The sequence below is a fragment of the Bufo bufo genome, chromosome 6 (assembly GCF_905171765.1).
Source record: "Bufo bufo chromosome 6, aBufBuf1.1, whole genome shotgun sequence".
NCBI lineage: Eukaryota > Metazoa > Chordata > Amphibia > Anura > Bufonidae > Bufo > Bufo bufo.
Genome location: NC_053394.1, coordinates 414,098,283 through 414,112,737, shown reverse-complemented (window position 1 = coordinate 414,112,737; position 14,455 = coordinate 414,098,283). Strand labels below are relative to the sequence as shown.

The 14,455-nt window shown below is 45.1% G+C and overlaps 1 protein-coding gene and 1 long non-coding RNA gene across 4 annotated transcripts in view; one reads left to right on the top strand and one right to left on the bottom strand.

Moving 5' to 3' along the window:
• The window catches only part of LOC121006142, a 978,004-nt gene that overhangs the window by 564,596 nt on the left and 398,953 nt on the right, over positions 1-14,455 (top strand). The window lies entirely within an intron of this gene.
• BAIAP2 (BAR/IMD domain containing adaptor protein 2) overlaps positions 1-14,455 on the bottom strand; it is a 146,352-nt gene that overhangs the window by 32,860 nt on the left and 99,037 nt on the right. For all 3 annotated transcript variants that reach the window (XM_040439085.1, XM_040439086.1, XM_040439084.1), the window contains exon 6: positions 14,085-14,222. In XM_040439085.1, coding sequence (XP_040295019.1) covers positions 14,085-14,222 — 138 coding nt within the window. The remainder of the gene's footprint in view (positions 1-14,084; positions 14,223-14,455) is intronic.

Sequence of the window (14,455 nt, the reverse complement as noted above, 5' to 3'; positions counted from 1 at the left end):
AGACACGCCTCCTGAGCCGTGATAGGGAGAGCTGAGACACGCCTCCTGAGCCGTGATAGGGAGAGCTGAGACACGCCTCCTGAGCTGTGATAGGGAGACAGCTGAGACACGCCTCCTGAGCTGTGATAGGGAGAGAGCTGAGACACGCCTCCTGAGCTGTGATAGGGAGAGCATGGACACACGCCTGAGCTGCAGCAGAAAAGACACTCCCCTTGGGCTGTCAGCTTGATATAAATCTAGCAGAGCAATGGGAGCAATGAATGAGGAGATCTCTGGATCCATGTGAGGTGCAGGGCTGGTTCTAGCTTGGTTAGAAAGAGATGGTCATGTGCTATATGATCTCAGATTCCCATTTTTTACGATAATCATGGGATAACCCCTTTAAAGGGTTTGTCCCATGAAAGATCATCTACAGTTTACAAACCAGCACCTGGATCTAAATACTTTTGTAATTGCATGTAATTAAAAAAGTATTCCAGCTACTGAGTTCAATAACCTGTATCTGTATAGCGCCACCTGCTGTTTGTTTTTCTTATTTCTTTGTCCTACTTAATGAGAAGGCCGCACATGCTCAGTTTTGTCCTTTAAAGGGGTATTCCCATCTGAAACAATGGGGGCATATTGCTAGGATATGTCCCCATTGTCCGATACATGCGGGTCCCACCTATATCGAGAATGGAGCGGGGAAGATGGTGGCTAGAGGACCCCGAGTTTCTCCGGGGCCGGTCACTACCAAGCGCTCTCCCCATAGTAGTGAAAGGGAGCACACGGCGCTGGCGCGGCCACCGCTCCCATTCATTTCTATGGGGCTGACGGAAATAGCCCATTTTCGGCGGCCCAATAGAAATTAATGGAGGGTGGCAGCGCATGCGCAGTGGCTCCGTTTTTGGTGTAGATGTGGGTGGATGATCAGGATGCATCAGTTCCAGTTTGTTAAGTTTTGTACACCGGACACAAAACCGCTGCAAGCTGCAGTTTTGTGTCTGGTCTGCAAAACGGAACAAACCGGACCCGACACCAGAAACAATGTAAGTCAATGGTGCAGGATCAGTTTTTTCGGATCAGTCACCCATTGACTTACAATAATTTTAATACCAGATCCGGTTTGTTCCGTTTCGATTTAATGCAACCGCATCCTAATGGAACAGATCCCTCCTGGTGCACCAAATCAAACAAAAACGTTTTGCTCGAGTCTTAAGATACTCTGCCGGAACTCAAAACCGGAATTTTCTTTCCTCTTTAAAAACCCTCCCCCCGTGGTATTTACTCTAACACCCCCTCCCAAAAAAAATGAAAAATTTCCACATTTCTGTTTGTTGGTTCCTGGGAAAGCTAGACCGATATGGCTGCCACTGCAAAGTCATTTCTGGAGTCCGCAAAAAAAGAAAAATGACATTCAGGAGCCCGGGAAAGCTTGGTGACAACATGTTTGAGAGCGGCATTGGTTATCACACTATTAAACCAGCTTTTCAAGAGGCAGATCCAATGAAAAATTTGTTGTTGTTTTTTTATAGCAGGACCCACTTTTTAATTCAGATGCAAATTGCAATATGACCTCTTGAGAGCGCTGGTGGGGCAAATGGGGCAGGTGTTCAGGGTAGGGTGAGCAGGCAACACATTTCGGTACAGAGCACAGAACTGAATCTCAGTCTCGGGTGAAGGAAAAACTTTGCCAATTTAAAAATGGCTGATTTTGTCCAAAAACAGTGCCACACCTGTCCACAGGACATGTCTGGTATTGCAGCTTGCCACCACTGAAGTAAATGGGCCGAGCTGTCATACCAAAACACAGCCAAGGACAGGAGTGGTGTTTTTCGGAAGAAAGCAGCTTTGTTTTTCTAATCCTGCAGGTTCATGAGTTTGGATAATAAGGCTTCATTAGTCTGAAGGAAACGAGCGCAGAGATTTTCCCGCGTCTTCCCCTGGGTGCGGACCAAGCACAGAAATCATGAAGAAGGAGCTAATTAGAAAACTCTGCACCTCCATCATGTTCTCCCAGGAATCCCAAGGAGAACAGCCGGGGATGCATTTGGAAAATGAATGAAGCCGTATAACACAGGATTAATAAGGCTAACATCCTAGCATGCCCTTAAAGGGTTAAAAGAGAAGAACAGCTGAAGAACCACACAGCAACCACAAATTCGGGTGCTGGGGTGTCAGTACCCAATGAGTTTCCCCTCACCTTTGATTGAGAATGATTATGTTGACAACAGATGTAAAGTGTTGCATTTTTTTTTCTTCTTTTACCCAAATTACTACCTGAAAACCAGCAGCAAGTTGCTGTTGGCAGATTTATTATTTTTACTGTGTCTGCACATTGTGCAAAGTGCTTCCGTCCATTTGTCCCCTACTTATTACTACCAAATACCGGTATATGTAAGCAAAAAGTAGGCAAGAGAAGGAGCCGGGCTGCAGAATCAGACTACAAAGGCTTTGTGTAGTCTGTAACCATGGAGACACCTAGGTCAGCAGAGCAGCTGCAGACAATACACTAGGAGGCTTTGAAATCAAGTATTAGGCCTCATGCACACGACAGTTGTTGCGGCATCCGTTTTTTTTGGAGGATCCTTTTTTTTCCCACAGAGCCCTTGTAATAAATGCCTATCCTTGTCCGCAAATGTGAAAAAAAAGTAGGACATGCACTATTTTTTTTCCTGAAGGGAAACACGGACGACGGACGCGGAACACAAACGGATGAACTATCAGCATTTTTTTGCTGACCCATTCAAATGAATGGGTCCCCATCCTATCCGCAAAAAAAAACGGAACAGAGGCTAAGAAAAATGAATGAGGCCTTACAATCAAGTACTCCGGTTTTCTGGAGGCTGGCTGATCACGCAAGCTATTAAGAGTAAAAATGAACCCATAGCAGCGGCTGCGGACATGCTTGCTGATGGTTTCCATCAGATTTGTTTTTCACAGTAAAAAGAAGCTGTCATTCCGTGAAGGCCACCCCCATCTATGTGACCGATAGTCTCTTGGGAAAGGTGGAAGACTGCTGACGCAGCTTGTTTTTACAGCGCCGGCAAAGGTTTTACCAAGCTTTGCCAGGCTCCTGTATGGCAAACCTGCTTAGTTACGTTAGAGACTCTCCCCTACATCAACATGGCAGCCGGTACGCCTCCTTGGAAGGCTGGGTGGCAGGTCACAGTCCGAATTACACTGTAATTGGTTTTTCCATTAAGCAGGCGTCGGGGGATTCCTATTGTAGCCGATACTATACTTCTCAGATGAAGGAAGCTTTTGATGGTCGCCCCCGCTGCGCGCTGCATTATCCGGGCGGCTTGTTCAGCACAGTGTAGAGGATACTGATAGGAGAAGCTGAATTGATGCCCTGCTGTCAGTCACTGCACAATGTCATTCCCCACGCGTTCCAAGACACAAGGCGTAAAGTGGGTCAGGACAAGGAACACAAGCCTCAGCTGACCCCCGTCTTATTACTGAGCCTCCCCCTTGGGTGCGGAGTATATAGGCCTCCAATTAGGAACGTTTTCTTAAATAAAATAAAAAAAGTGCACCCTGCTGGGCTGCTGCAAGTGAATGAACTTCCAAAAACTTCCAGGAAAGTATCTGCGGCTGGGATCACACGTGGCTCACACTAGTCCGCCCTATGTAAGCTGCAGGCAATGGTGAAGCCGAGCTGAAGGACGGGAGCAAATATGAGGTTATTGGACTCCAATGCAGAACCCAGCTTTCCCAAAAATGGAAAAGCAAAATGGCTGAATTTTTAAAGGCCACAGCAGTCCGACCCTGGAGCATGGAACGGGGTTAAGGCAATTTATACTTATAGGGGGGAGCTCAATATGACAACCCCCGTCTACAAACACTTAGAGCGGGGTCCTCTACTCAGGGCAGAGCACAGCGCTGTACTGTAAGGCACATGCAACCTTCTGATGGACCCTTAAAAGGGGTTGTCCCACAAATAATATTCTGGGTCTGAATATTTTTGTAATTGCGTGTAACTAAAAATCTAGTATAGCCACTGAGTTATTTACTGAAATCTATCTGTATAGCGCCACCTGCTGGTTGCTCTTTTTCTTATTTCTCTGTCCTGCTCACTGAGATGGACACACATGCTCAGTTCCATTCTTCAACGCACCGCCAGAGAAAGGACACTCTCCCTAAGCGGACAGCTTGAAAAATCTACTGGAGCAATGAATGGAGAGATCTCTGGATCTTTATGAGGCATAGGGCTGGTCCTAGCTTTGTTAGATTATCTATAATTTTCATTTTTTTTTTTACATTAATTGCTTTTAAAGGAGAATATAGACCCCTGGCAGTCCATGTGCTACCATGAGGTGCTGTAATGTACACATGTGGTGCTCTCCATCCCTTTGACCAAAGTTGTGCTTGGTTGGCCCCACACAGCAGTTGCAGTTTCATGAGCGTACCACTAGCTGGAGACAAAGAGCAGAATGTGTCACTGTACAGCAGCAATCAGCACAAGGATTGGACAGATGGTCGCGTTCTCACCGTTCACCCAGTGACCTGGGCTCCATGCGGTAGGCGACTAACTACCCCATAACCCACATCTGTCAATTACTTGAAGATACTGAAAGGAGAGATGCAAATTTAATTGCCAAATAACCTGTTAGGCGGCTCTCTGCCCACCCTCAGAGGGCAACTGTGCCACCTGGTTTAATGAATATAGGTCCCTAAAGTGCCCTTCCATATGTGTGGGGAGCGTTCCAGAACTTTTGCAAGTAAATCTCATGTCACTCGATGTATACCTATGGACGGCAGCTGCAGGGGTTAAACATAATTGCAGTGCGTACTGACACTGTTGCCATAATAAGGTCCATAAGTGCAGTCAGTGCTTGCTGTCAATACTGGGCTTCATTAGCTTCTGCAGTGAGAGGATTATGTGATCTGGCTAAACAGATTACACAAGCGCAGGCGCTCCTCCAGCCTCACCCGGCAGGCGTCTGGCGCACATGGCCGTAAGGAGTACATCCAAGTCACAATGGCCGCTTTTGTTTACATCACATCAAGACGGTGGTGCCTAATGAGAACAAGGAGGCACGTGTCTAAAACGGTCATGGCTGCCGAGTACTGCTAGGTTATGGGAGGTCATCAGGATAGTCTGTCCTTACACCCTGCCCAGATCTATGGCAGCCAGGATGGGTCCTCCGCTCGGTTGTACTCTGGAGGACTCGACACAACCATGTATTACTTGCTTACTCATTCCTTTCTATGGGCACCTGTAGTACCACATGTCTCCTCAGATTTCCAGTGCTGGTCATGCCCCTCAGTGCACCAAAGCCCTCAGTGGCATAAAGAATAAAAGTATTTTTTCTCGGGAACGCCAAAACTGATTTTCACAAGACAGGTATCATTTTAATCAGCAGAATCAACCCTCCTACCAGGCAATATGTCTGGTCTTATACAGTCGATCCTGTTGAATGGTGCTCTTTAAAATCCTCAGGACCTGAAAGATGCAGTTCATGTCCCAAAAACAAGCAAACCACCAAATGAATTACACCAGTCCTTCAAAGATCTAGTTAAAACTCCTCAGCAGTCATGTAAAAGATGGAGATCAACTATTCAAATTTTGCTGCAAATACTTTTCAGCATGGATTCTCCTATCCAATATTAAATTTATTTTGCTGCAAGTACGCATTAATAGAGGCAACTGGCAATATTTCTACATATTAATATATATTTTTTAGCAAGCATTTTTCACCAGCTATAACAGACTACGTCTCGCTATCTTCTCGTTCCTGCAGAATCCCATTAGATAAACCTACATTGAATGTTTTGGGTAACTGGGTCTCATTAATTCCCGGCTCTTTATAAAACTTATTTTTAGAATAACGAACTTCTTAATTGAATGCTGAAAAAGGTTGTCGGAGCCATTTCATTTTGGATAATTACTCATGAGGTATGAGGGGGGTGAGATATTCCTAGTAACCGCCTAAATCAGAGCACCTCCCCTGCCTCTGAATTCAGTAATAGCTCAAACTTTTACCATGACCTTCAGAACATCCCACCGACCTCCAGTTTGGCAGACATGCCATTCCAGAAGGTAATCACTGGGGGTCCAGGAGTGTCCTCCACCCTCCCCCCCCAAAGGGGTTGTCTACCTGTACCCACCAGCCTTCCTGATCTGATTACAGAAGGTCCCAACTAGGACCTTTAGCCACCACCTTGGTGCTCTCGGTAGAGCCCTCTCTCCGGCTAACACAGGTGGGTTACATGCGTTGGACACCCGATTATCTCCATAGTCCCTGATCAGCCATGTGGAAAAGGGTTGTCCCAGTTTTTCTTGAATAAAAATGGTTAAAATGAATGTAATGTGTGGCTGAGCCAACGGTCAACTGGGGAGGAAGGGGAAGGGGGGGGGGTCGCCAACCATCAACTGGGGGTCTCGAGTCCTCTCATGCATCTTCTCAGTGGTCGGTCAAAAAGTGGACCTTAAATTTTCTAAGTGGAAACCCAGCTTTCTTGCCCCAATCAGCAGCTTTTTACAGTATCTGTAATGGCCTGATCCCAAGAAATCCCAGAAGTGAGATTCTCCTGGTTTTGTAGCTACTGACGTCAATGGAGAAATACTGAAGTATAAAAATGCCAAAACAACAACAACAAGAACAACACAAAAACAGAAAGTCCACATACAAACATTGGTGCCGTTGGGAGCACAAACTAATAAATTCATGCAAAGCTGAGACCACAGACAATTCCCACCTCGTTCTTGGGATGGAGCAAGGATCAGAATTATTGCAGAGCTAAGGATCTTCCAACAAAGCCGTGCCTAAAGCCTGAAATCAATTCATTCTTAAAGAATCTGCCAGACAGATCAATGGGAATTACTGTATTTAAGTAATAATGAGGCTGCAAAGTGATGTCCTAATAGGCTGTCTGCTCGCTCCACCTGGCACAATGATGGTCCCCTAATAGAGCAAACTGCAGAAATGTGGGGGAGTGGGCAGCACATACAAAATGGGCGAAGGGGTAATAAAATTAGTGCAAATTCTCTGTGTGATGCACCCCAATCTTCTCGTACCCCACAAGGGGGCACAATTCAAAATGTAAGAGTTTGAAGATCAGCAGTCATACATGTTCCAATTGCAATTTCTAAGCTATACCCATATGCCAAACGTTGAGTTTGGATCTGCAAATTTTTTGTTGTTGTCCCTTTTCCATATGAACAGTGCCACCATAACACGACCATCTCGCCCTCTGCATTTGACTAGAAGGTACGGGTTGTTCCATTAGGACATACGCTATGATGAAGGACTCCAGCTCAGCTGCATTGTCTATTGGGGTCTGTGGCACTGCCGTCCCTCCCCGTGATTTACACTTCAGCTTGGCTTGTACGGATTAGCTGCTGGTTAAAAGCACAAGCCCACCACAAGTCAGTGCATGGACAGCGGATCAATTTTTTTTTAAAGGGCATCGGATTTGTACCTATGACACTGACTGACCTGTTACATGTGCACTTGGCAGCTGAAGGCGTCTGTGTTGGTCCCATGTTCATATGTGCCCGCATTGCTGAGAAAAATGATGTTTTAATATATGCAAATGAACCTCTAGGAGCAAAGTGGGCGTCGCTGTTACACCTAAAGGCTCTGCTCTCTCTGCAACTGCGCAAGACTTCAGGAGAAGTCAGGGACAGGCATGATCATAGTTACACTGCTTGGTCCTGTCATTCAAAATGCAGAATGCGCTGCAGTTCCAGAGAGCAGAGCCTCTAGGTGTAATGGTAACGCCCACGTTGCTCCTAGAGGCGGATTTGCATATATTAAAATATAATTTTCTCAGCAATATGAACATGGGACCAACACAGACGCCTTCAGCTGCTAACAGCACATGTAACAGGTCAGTCAGTGTCATAGGTACAAAACTGCTGACAGATGCCCTTGGCTTTAACCTATCAGAAAATAATCCTCATGTAGAAAAAAGGAAAACCCAGAAGATTATCAGGTGAATCCTACGTATGTACTGATACTAAGGAGTGTCAATAAGGGGGGTCTTAAGACTGCATCAAGGTACCAATTAGGGTGTTGCACTGTTTAAATATGGATGATAAGCCAGCGACATAATCACTTGCTTATTACCTCCCTGGACGCCAGTTATGTATTATTCACATACAGGTCATGGGCCTTGTGCAGACGTGAGGTGGTCTACTACACCATAATACTCCCCAGTATGTAGAAAGAGGGGCATTTAAGGTTAAGTAACGGTAAGCAGTTTCCACTGGCACACTGGTAAGAAGCTTTATCAAGACAGAATAGAAGCCAAGCAGTACGGGATATGAAAGAATGGAGAAGGCGCTGAAAAAAAACTGGTATTGCATCTGCATTCTAGTGAAAGTGGCCAAGTTGCAATACCGCAAACAACCTTTGGAAGGGTGTGGCGCTGTTTTGGCATAAAAGCAGCCAAGGTTCAAAATTGAGAGATTTCTTATCGTTATACTCTATATACAATGTTGGGTAACTTTGTAAGTACACAAAATAATTTACCTTAAAGGGACTATGCAAGAATGGGTGGCGGCGGTTTGGCAAACACCCCTCCCCCCATTGGCCGGACTTCTGAAAGGAAGCTTACTTACCCGTTTCTCACTGCTGGCTCCCCGCTCCTTCTCCTCCAGGCCCGTGATGGTCCACTGCTCTCCCTTGCTATAAACATCCGGTTTGACATTGCCACAGCCAATCACTGGCCGTGGCCAGCGGCGCAACTTACCATAGCAGCAGACCAGGCAACTGTTATGGGGCCCAGGGCAAGATGGGGCCCAGTCTTAGTTAGGATTATCTCCTCTTCTACTGGAGGTGAAAACTTGGTCAGGACTAGGGCGGCAGCCATCAGCTATTTTTGCAATCGAATATTCTATCGATTAATCGAGTACTCCAATAACAAAAAGCTAATTAAAAGAACGTTTTTTTTAATAAAAACTCATCTTCCCCCGGTGCCATCAGCTGCCCCCCAGTGCCAACAGCTGCCCCTCCTAGCCATGTCCCCTGCGCCAGTACTTACCTTGCCTGTATGGGCGCCGCTCCACAGCTCCTCCATCTTCTCTGCGTGCTGCAGTGTCGTCCTGACGTCACACAGAGTCGGGTCATTGTGCGCACTTACATACACTATGACCTGACCGTGGTAACGGAATACAGAGCGGCGCGTTGCGGGCCGGCGGGTGACCACGGAGTGGTGAGTAATAGCAAGCGCTTCCATCCCGCTCCGTGGTCACATGACACAAACGAATCCTTGATGCAAAAAATTTGCATCAAGGATTTTTTTTGTGTCTAATTACTAGATTCAATCGAGTAATCATTTCAGCCCTAGTCAGGACTCTACCCTCTAAAGCAGAGATGGCCAACCTGCGGCTCTCCAGCTGTTGCAAAACTACAACTCCCAGCATGCCCAGACTGTCTACAACCATCAGCCTACAGCAGGGCATAGTGGGAACTGTAGTTTTACAACAGCTGGAGAGCCGCAGGTTGGCCATCCCTGCTCTAAAGTAACAACTTTTAGCAAATGAGGCAGTGGGAAAAAATGGCCCTTCTGTCCTATTTGGGGGCCTAGTTTGATCATTGCTATGGGGCCCTTACTTCTCTATGTACGCCACTGGCCGTGGCGGAGACCATGACCCCCTTATATCATGCGACTATTTGTCGTGACGTAAGGGGCGCCGGTCACCACCACTGCCACTGATTGGCTACAGCGATGTAAAGCCAGATGTTTACAACGAAGGAGCCCAGTGGAGCAGAGCAGACCAGCAGGTAAGTAAGCGTCCCTTTACAGTGGAGGTGCCAAAAACCCCCTATTCTTGCACAACCCCAAGTTACATTCCATATTATACTGCAGAGCTATATTCACAACTATTAGGCCCCTTTCACACGGGCAAGTATTCCGCGCGGATGCGATGCGTGAGTTGAACGCATTGCACCCGCACTGAATACTGACCCATTCATTTCTATGGGGCTGTTCACATGAGCGGTGATTTTCACGCATCACTTGTGCGTTGCGTGAAAATCGCAGCATGCTCCTCTTTGTGCGTTTTTCACGTAATGCAGGCCCCATAGAAATGAATGGAGTTGCGTGAAAATCGCAAGCATCTGCAAGCAAGTGCGGATGCGTTGCGATTTTCACACACGGTTGCTAGGAGACGATCGGGATGGAGACCCGATCATTATTATTTTCCCTTATAACATGGTTATAAGGGAAAATAATGGCATTCTGAATACAGAATGCATAGTACAATAGTGCTGGAGGGGTTAAAAAATAATAATAATTTAACTCCCCTTAGTCCACTTGATCGCGATGCCCGGCATCTCCTTCTGTCTCCTTTGTTGAATAGGACCTGTGGTGAGCATTAATTACAGGTCAAGGACCTTTGACGTCACTCCGGTCATCACATGGTACGTCATATGATCTTTTACCATGGTGATGAATCATGTGATGACCGGAGTGACGTCATCAAAGGTCCTGTTCCTGTAATGAATGCTCACCACAGGTCCTATTCAACAAGGGAGACAGAAGGAGATGCCGGGCATCGCGATCAAGTGGACTAAGGTGAGTTAAATTATTGTTTTATTATATTATTATTATTATTATTATTATTATTATTCCCTCCAGCGCTGTTTTACTATGCATTCTGTATTCAGAATGCCATTATTTTCCCTTATAACCATGTTATAAAGGGAAAATAATACAATCTACAGAACACCGATCCCAAGCCTGAACTTCTGTGAAGAAGTTCGGGTTTGGGTACCAAACATGCGCGATTTTTCTCACGCGAGTGCAAAACGCATTACAATGTTTTGCACTCACGTGGAAAAATCGCGGGTGTTCCCGCAACGCACCCGCACATTTTCCCGCAACGCCCATGTGAAAGAGGCCTTAGGGTTGCCATTGGAAACGGTCAAACTTTCAGTCAGACACCCCTAAAAGCATTATCTGAACTCCTATAATGCAGGGTTCTCCCCAAATCACATTGCCATACAGTGCTAAGTCTAAAGACTACAGTTCCTGGAGTGAAAAACTCCAGCGCAATACTGAGCCACTGGGAGATTTCAGCTCTGAAGCCTAAAGAATTGTGACTGCAGCTCTGGAGCATGACACACACTAACTCCAAATCAGTGAAAATATAAGTAATGGAACATACAGTATAGCAAAGCTTCCAAACCCTTTACTTTAGAATGGTTGTATACGTAGACTAGAAAATGGTGTACTGTAACTCTAAGACTGTTCACCATCGACCGCAGATCTCCACACTCGGCATGAAGAAGCATTTCTAGCTACCATACGGATTAACATGTGTTAAGCTAGTCAATAAACATGTAAACAATGGAAGAAATTAATTTAAAAAAATCCATTAAATAAAATAAGTGAACCCCCTGGGACATCCACTTCAATTTTGTCCAGTCTCAGAAAGGTCAGTTCACAGCGATTCTCCATATTCTATTCTTTAACCAGTTCGGAATCCAATTACTGTTTTTTTTTTATCCAGCAGCTAAACCCTTCTGAGCTTACGTCGTCTCACAGGAGGTAACAGAATCCAAGGAAAGTGCAAATTTTACATAAATCGCATTGAGTGGGCAGCCTTGGCCAACGCGTTGACTGATGCCTTCACGAGAAGGCAAGAGCCGTCAATCATTCAGATGGCTGCTTTTAATCTTCTGCAGGCGGCATCGGGAAGCCCTCTCTGCAATGTGTCCATCTGACATCTTGCTACTGAAAAAAGTACATTTCAGTAAATGTATTAAACGCCTTGTTCTAATCGTGCCTCCCTGCCAAACTCCTGGCATGGCTCCTCCACATGTAAACAATAGCACGCAAATGCAGACACAATAAAGGCCTTGTTCACTGACGTAATCACACGACCAGATCTAGGACCGCGAACACCTGTCTACGTACAACACTTCATGATATGCTTTTCCCAAGCAGACATTATAATAAAAAATAAAACCCAAAAAAAAAAACAGCCATTCAATAATAATGAAGATTTCCCATATGCTCTGGAAACCTAAATAGTAGGTTCACCTTGTTTTCATGAAAATGTATTGTAGAGTTGAACTTGCATTAAGAGTTACATTATATTATGAAATTCGTTCACACTTCGTTTGGTGGTAAAAGGTGAATTGTGTTATGGATTGGGGACCATAACGCAATTCTATGACAGAATGCATAACGGAATGCCTTTAGAGGCATTCTGTCATAATAGAAGTCTATGGGCTGCAAAACGGATCCGTCCCGTTTCAGTTATGCAGGGCAGTCCTCTTCTATTATGACGGAATGCCTCTAAAGGCATTCCGTTATGCATTCGGTCATAGAATTGCGTTATGGTCCGTGGTAACGGAATCCTTAACGCAATTCACCTTTTACCACCAAAAGAAGTGTGAACTAATTTCATAAGCGGAAATTCGCTCCTCTCTAAGGCCCCTTTCACACAAGCGAGTATTCCGCGCGGATGCGATGCGGGAGGTGAACGCATTGCATCCGCACTGAATACCGACCCATTCATTTCTATGGGGCTGTGCACACGAGCGGTGATTTTCACGCATCGCTTGTGCGTTGTGTGAAAATCGCAGCATGCTCCTCTTTGTGCATTTTTCACGTAACGCAGGCCCCATAGAAATGAATGGGGTTGCGTGAAAATCGCAAGCATCCGCAAGCAAGTGCGGATGCGGTGCGATTTTCACGCACGGTTGCTAGGAGACGATCGGGATGGAGACCCGATCATTATTATTTTCCCTTATAAGGGAAAATAATAGCATTCTGAATACAGAATGCTAGTAAAACATCGCTGGAGGGGTTAAAAAAAATGATTTTTTTTTTTAACTCACCTTAGTCCACTTGTTCGCGGCCCGGCATCTCCTTCTGGCTTCATCTGATCTCTGTGCAGCAACAGGACCTTTGGTGACGTCATTCCGGTCATCACATGATCCATCACCATGGTAAAAGATCAAGTGATGGATCATGTGATGACCAGAATGACGTCACCAAAGGTCCTGTTGCTGCACAGAGATCGGATGAAGCCAGAAGGAGATGCCGGGCCGCGAACAAGTGGACTAAGGTGAGTTAAAAAAAAAATTATATATTTTTTTAACCCCTCCAGCGATGTTTTACTATGCATTCTGTATTCAGAATGCTATTATTTTCCCTTATAACCATGTTATAAGGGAAAATAATACTATTTACAGAACACCGATCCCAAGCTTCACAGAAGTTCGGGTTTGGGTACCAAACACGCGCGATTTTTCTCACGCGAGTGCAAAACGCATTACAATGTTTTGCACTCGCGCGGAAAAATCGCGGGTGTTCCCGCAACGCACCCGCACATTTTTGCGCAACGCCCGTGTGAAAGAGGCCTAAATGCAATGCAAAATTCTACCTAAACTTCCTAAGCATTCATGGGTGAAATTGAAAGGGTGGAAATATTACAAATATTTATAAAAAGTTATTATTGTCAAGCAGGTATGTAATACACCCACCCAAGAATGCTTAGGAAATGTAGTTAGTATTTAGCTCTACAATACTTTAAGAAAATCTTTCATAATTAGTTTATAAATTAGAAGTATACTCCTAGTTCTGATTGCGCATCTGATCTGACAGCGAGTGTGCTGGTGCATATTGGGTTGTACACTGAAAACCGTACGATGCCCAGAGAGAACATTGCATATGTCCTATTCTACGCAATACAAATCACGCACTAAGGCATTGCCACTCCCATGTCAGATCGGCTAGTCAAATAGATTTGGAGAGATACGTTAAATTACCGGCGCAAGATCTGTGGTAAGGGGTGCACACATGCAAGACACACAGCCAGACTGCTGGACAAAGTTTTGATTTCAACTCTCTTCTTCAGTGGTATCTCGTGATCAAACAAATCACTACATTTTACTGTGAATTCGCCCTAGGTATTCTTGGCTAAAAAACAATCACCCCTGGGTACGGAGATGATGTGTTTTCAGCCAAGAATACTTAGGAAGTTTAGTTAGAATTTAGTATTACATTAAGTGTAGTGTTCACAATAAAAATCAATCAGTTTTCAGCTAAGAATACTTAGGGAGTTTAGTCCGAATCTTATCCAGGGACCTAGGATAAGATTCTGATGCCAATGCATCTAGTGTGTATGGGAACCTCACCTGCATTTCTTTGTCTGAATATTTCTGAGGGTTTTTGCTGCCTTGGCTCTTTTTCCTCAGTTTCTTCAGCTCTCCTTGACACTTCTCCAGGGCATCCCCTTTGTTCTTCTGTTCCACTTGGTATTTTTTCAGAGCAGCCTGAATGAAATGAATAAAGTTGTAACAGTTTAGCTATAATCAAATATGGATCACTAGGATATGAAGACTTTAAAAGGGGTTGTCTTTTGTGAAATAGCACCCTATCTGTCCAGTGTCGTGTTTGGTATTGCAGTCCAGCCTCATTTAGGTGGAAGGTACTGAGCTGCAAAACCAGACAAACACTATAGATGGGTGTGGTGCTGCTTTTGGAAAAAGACAACAATGTTTCCTAA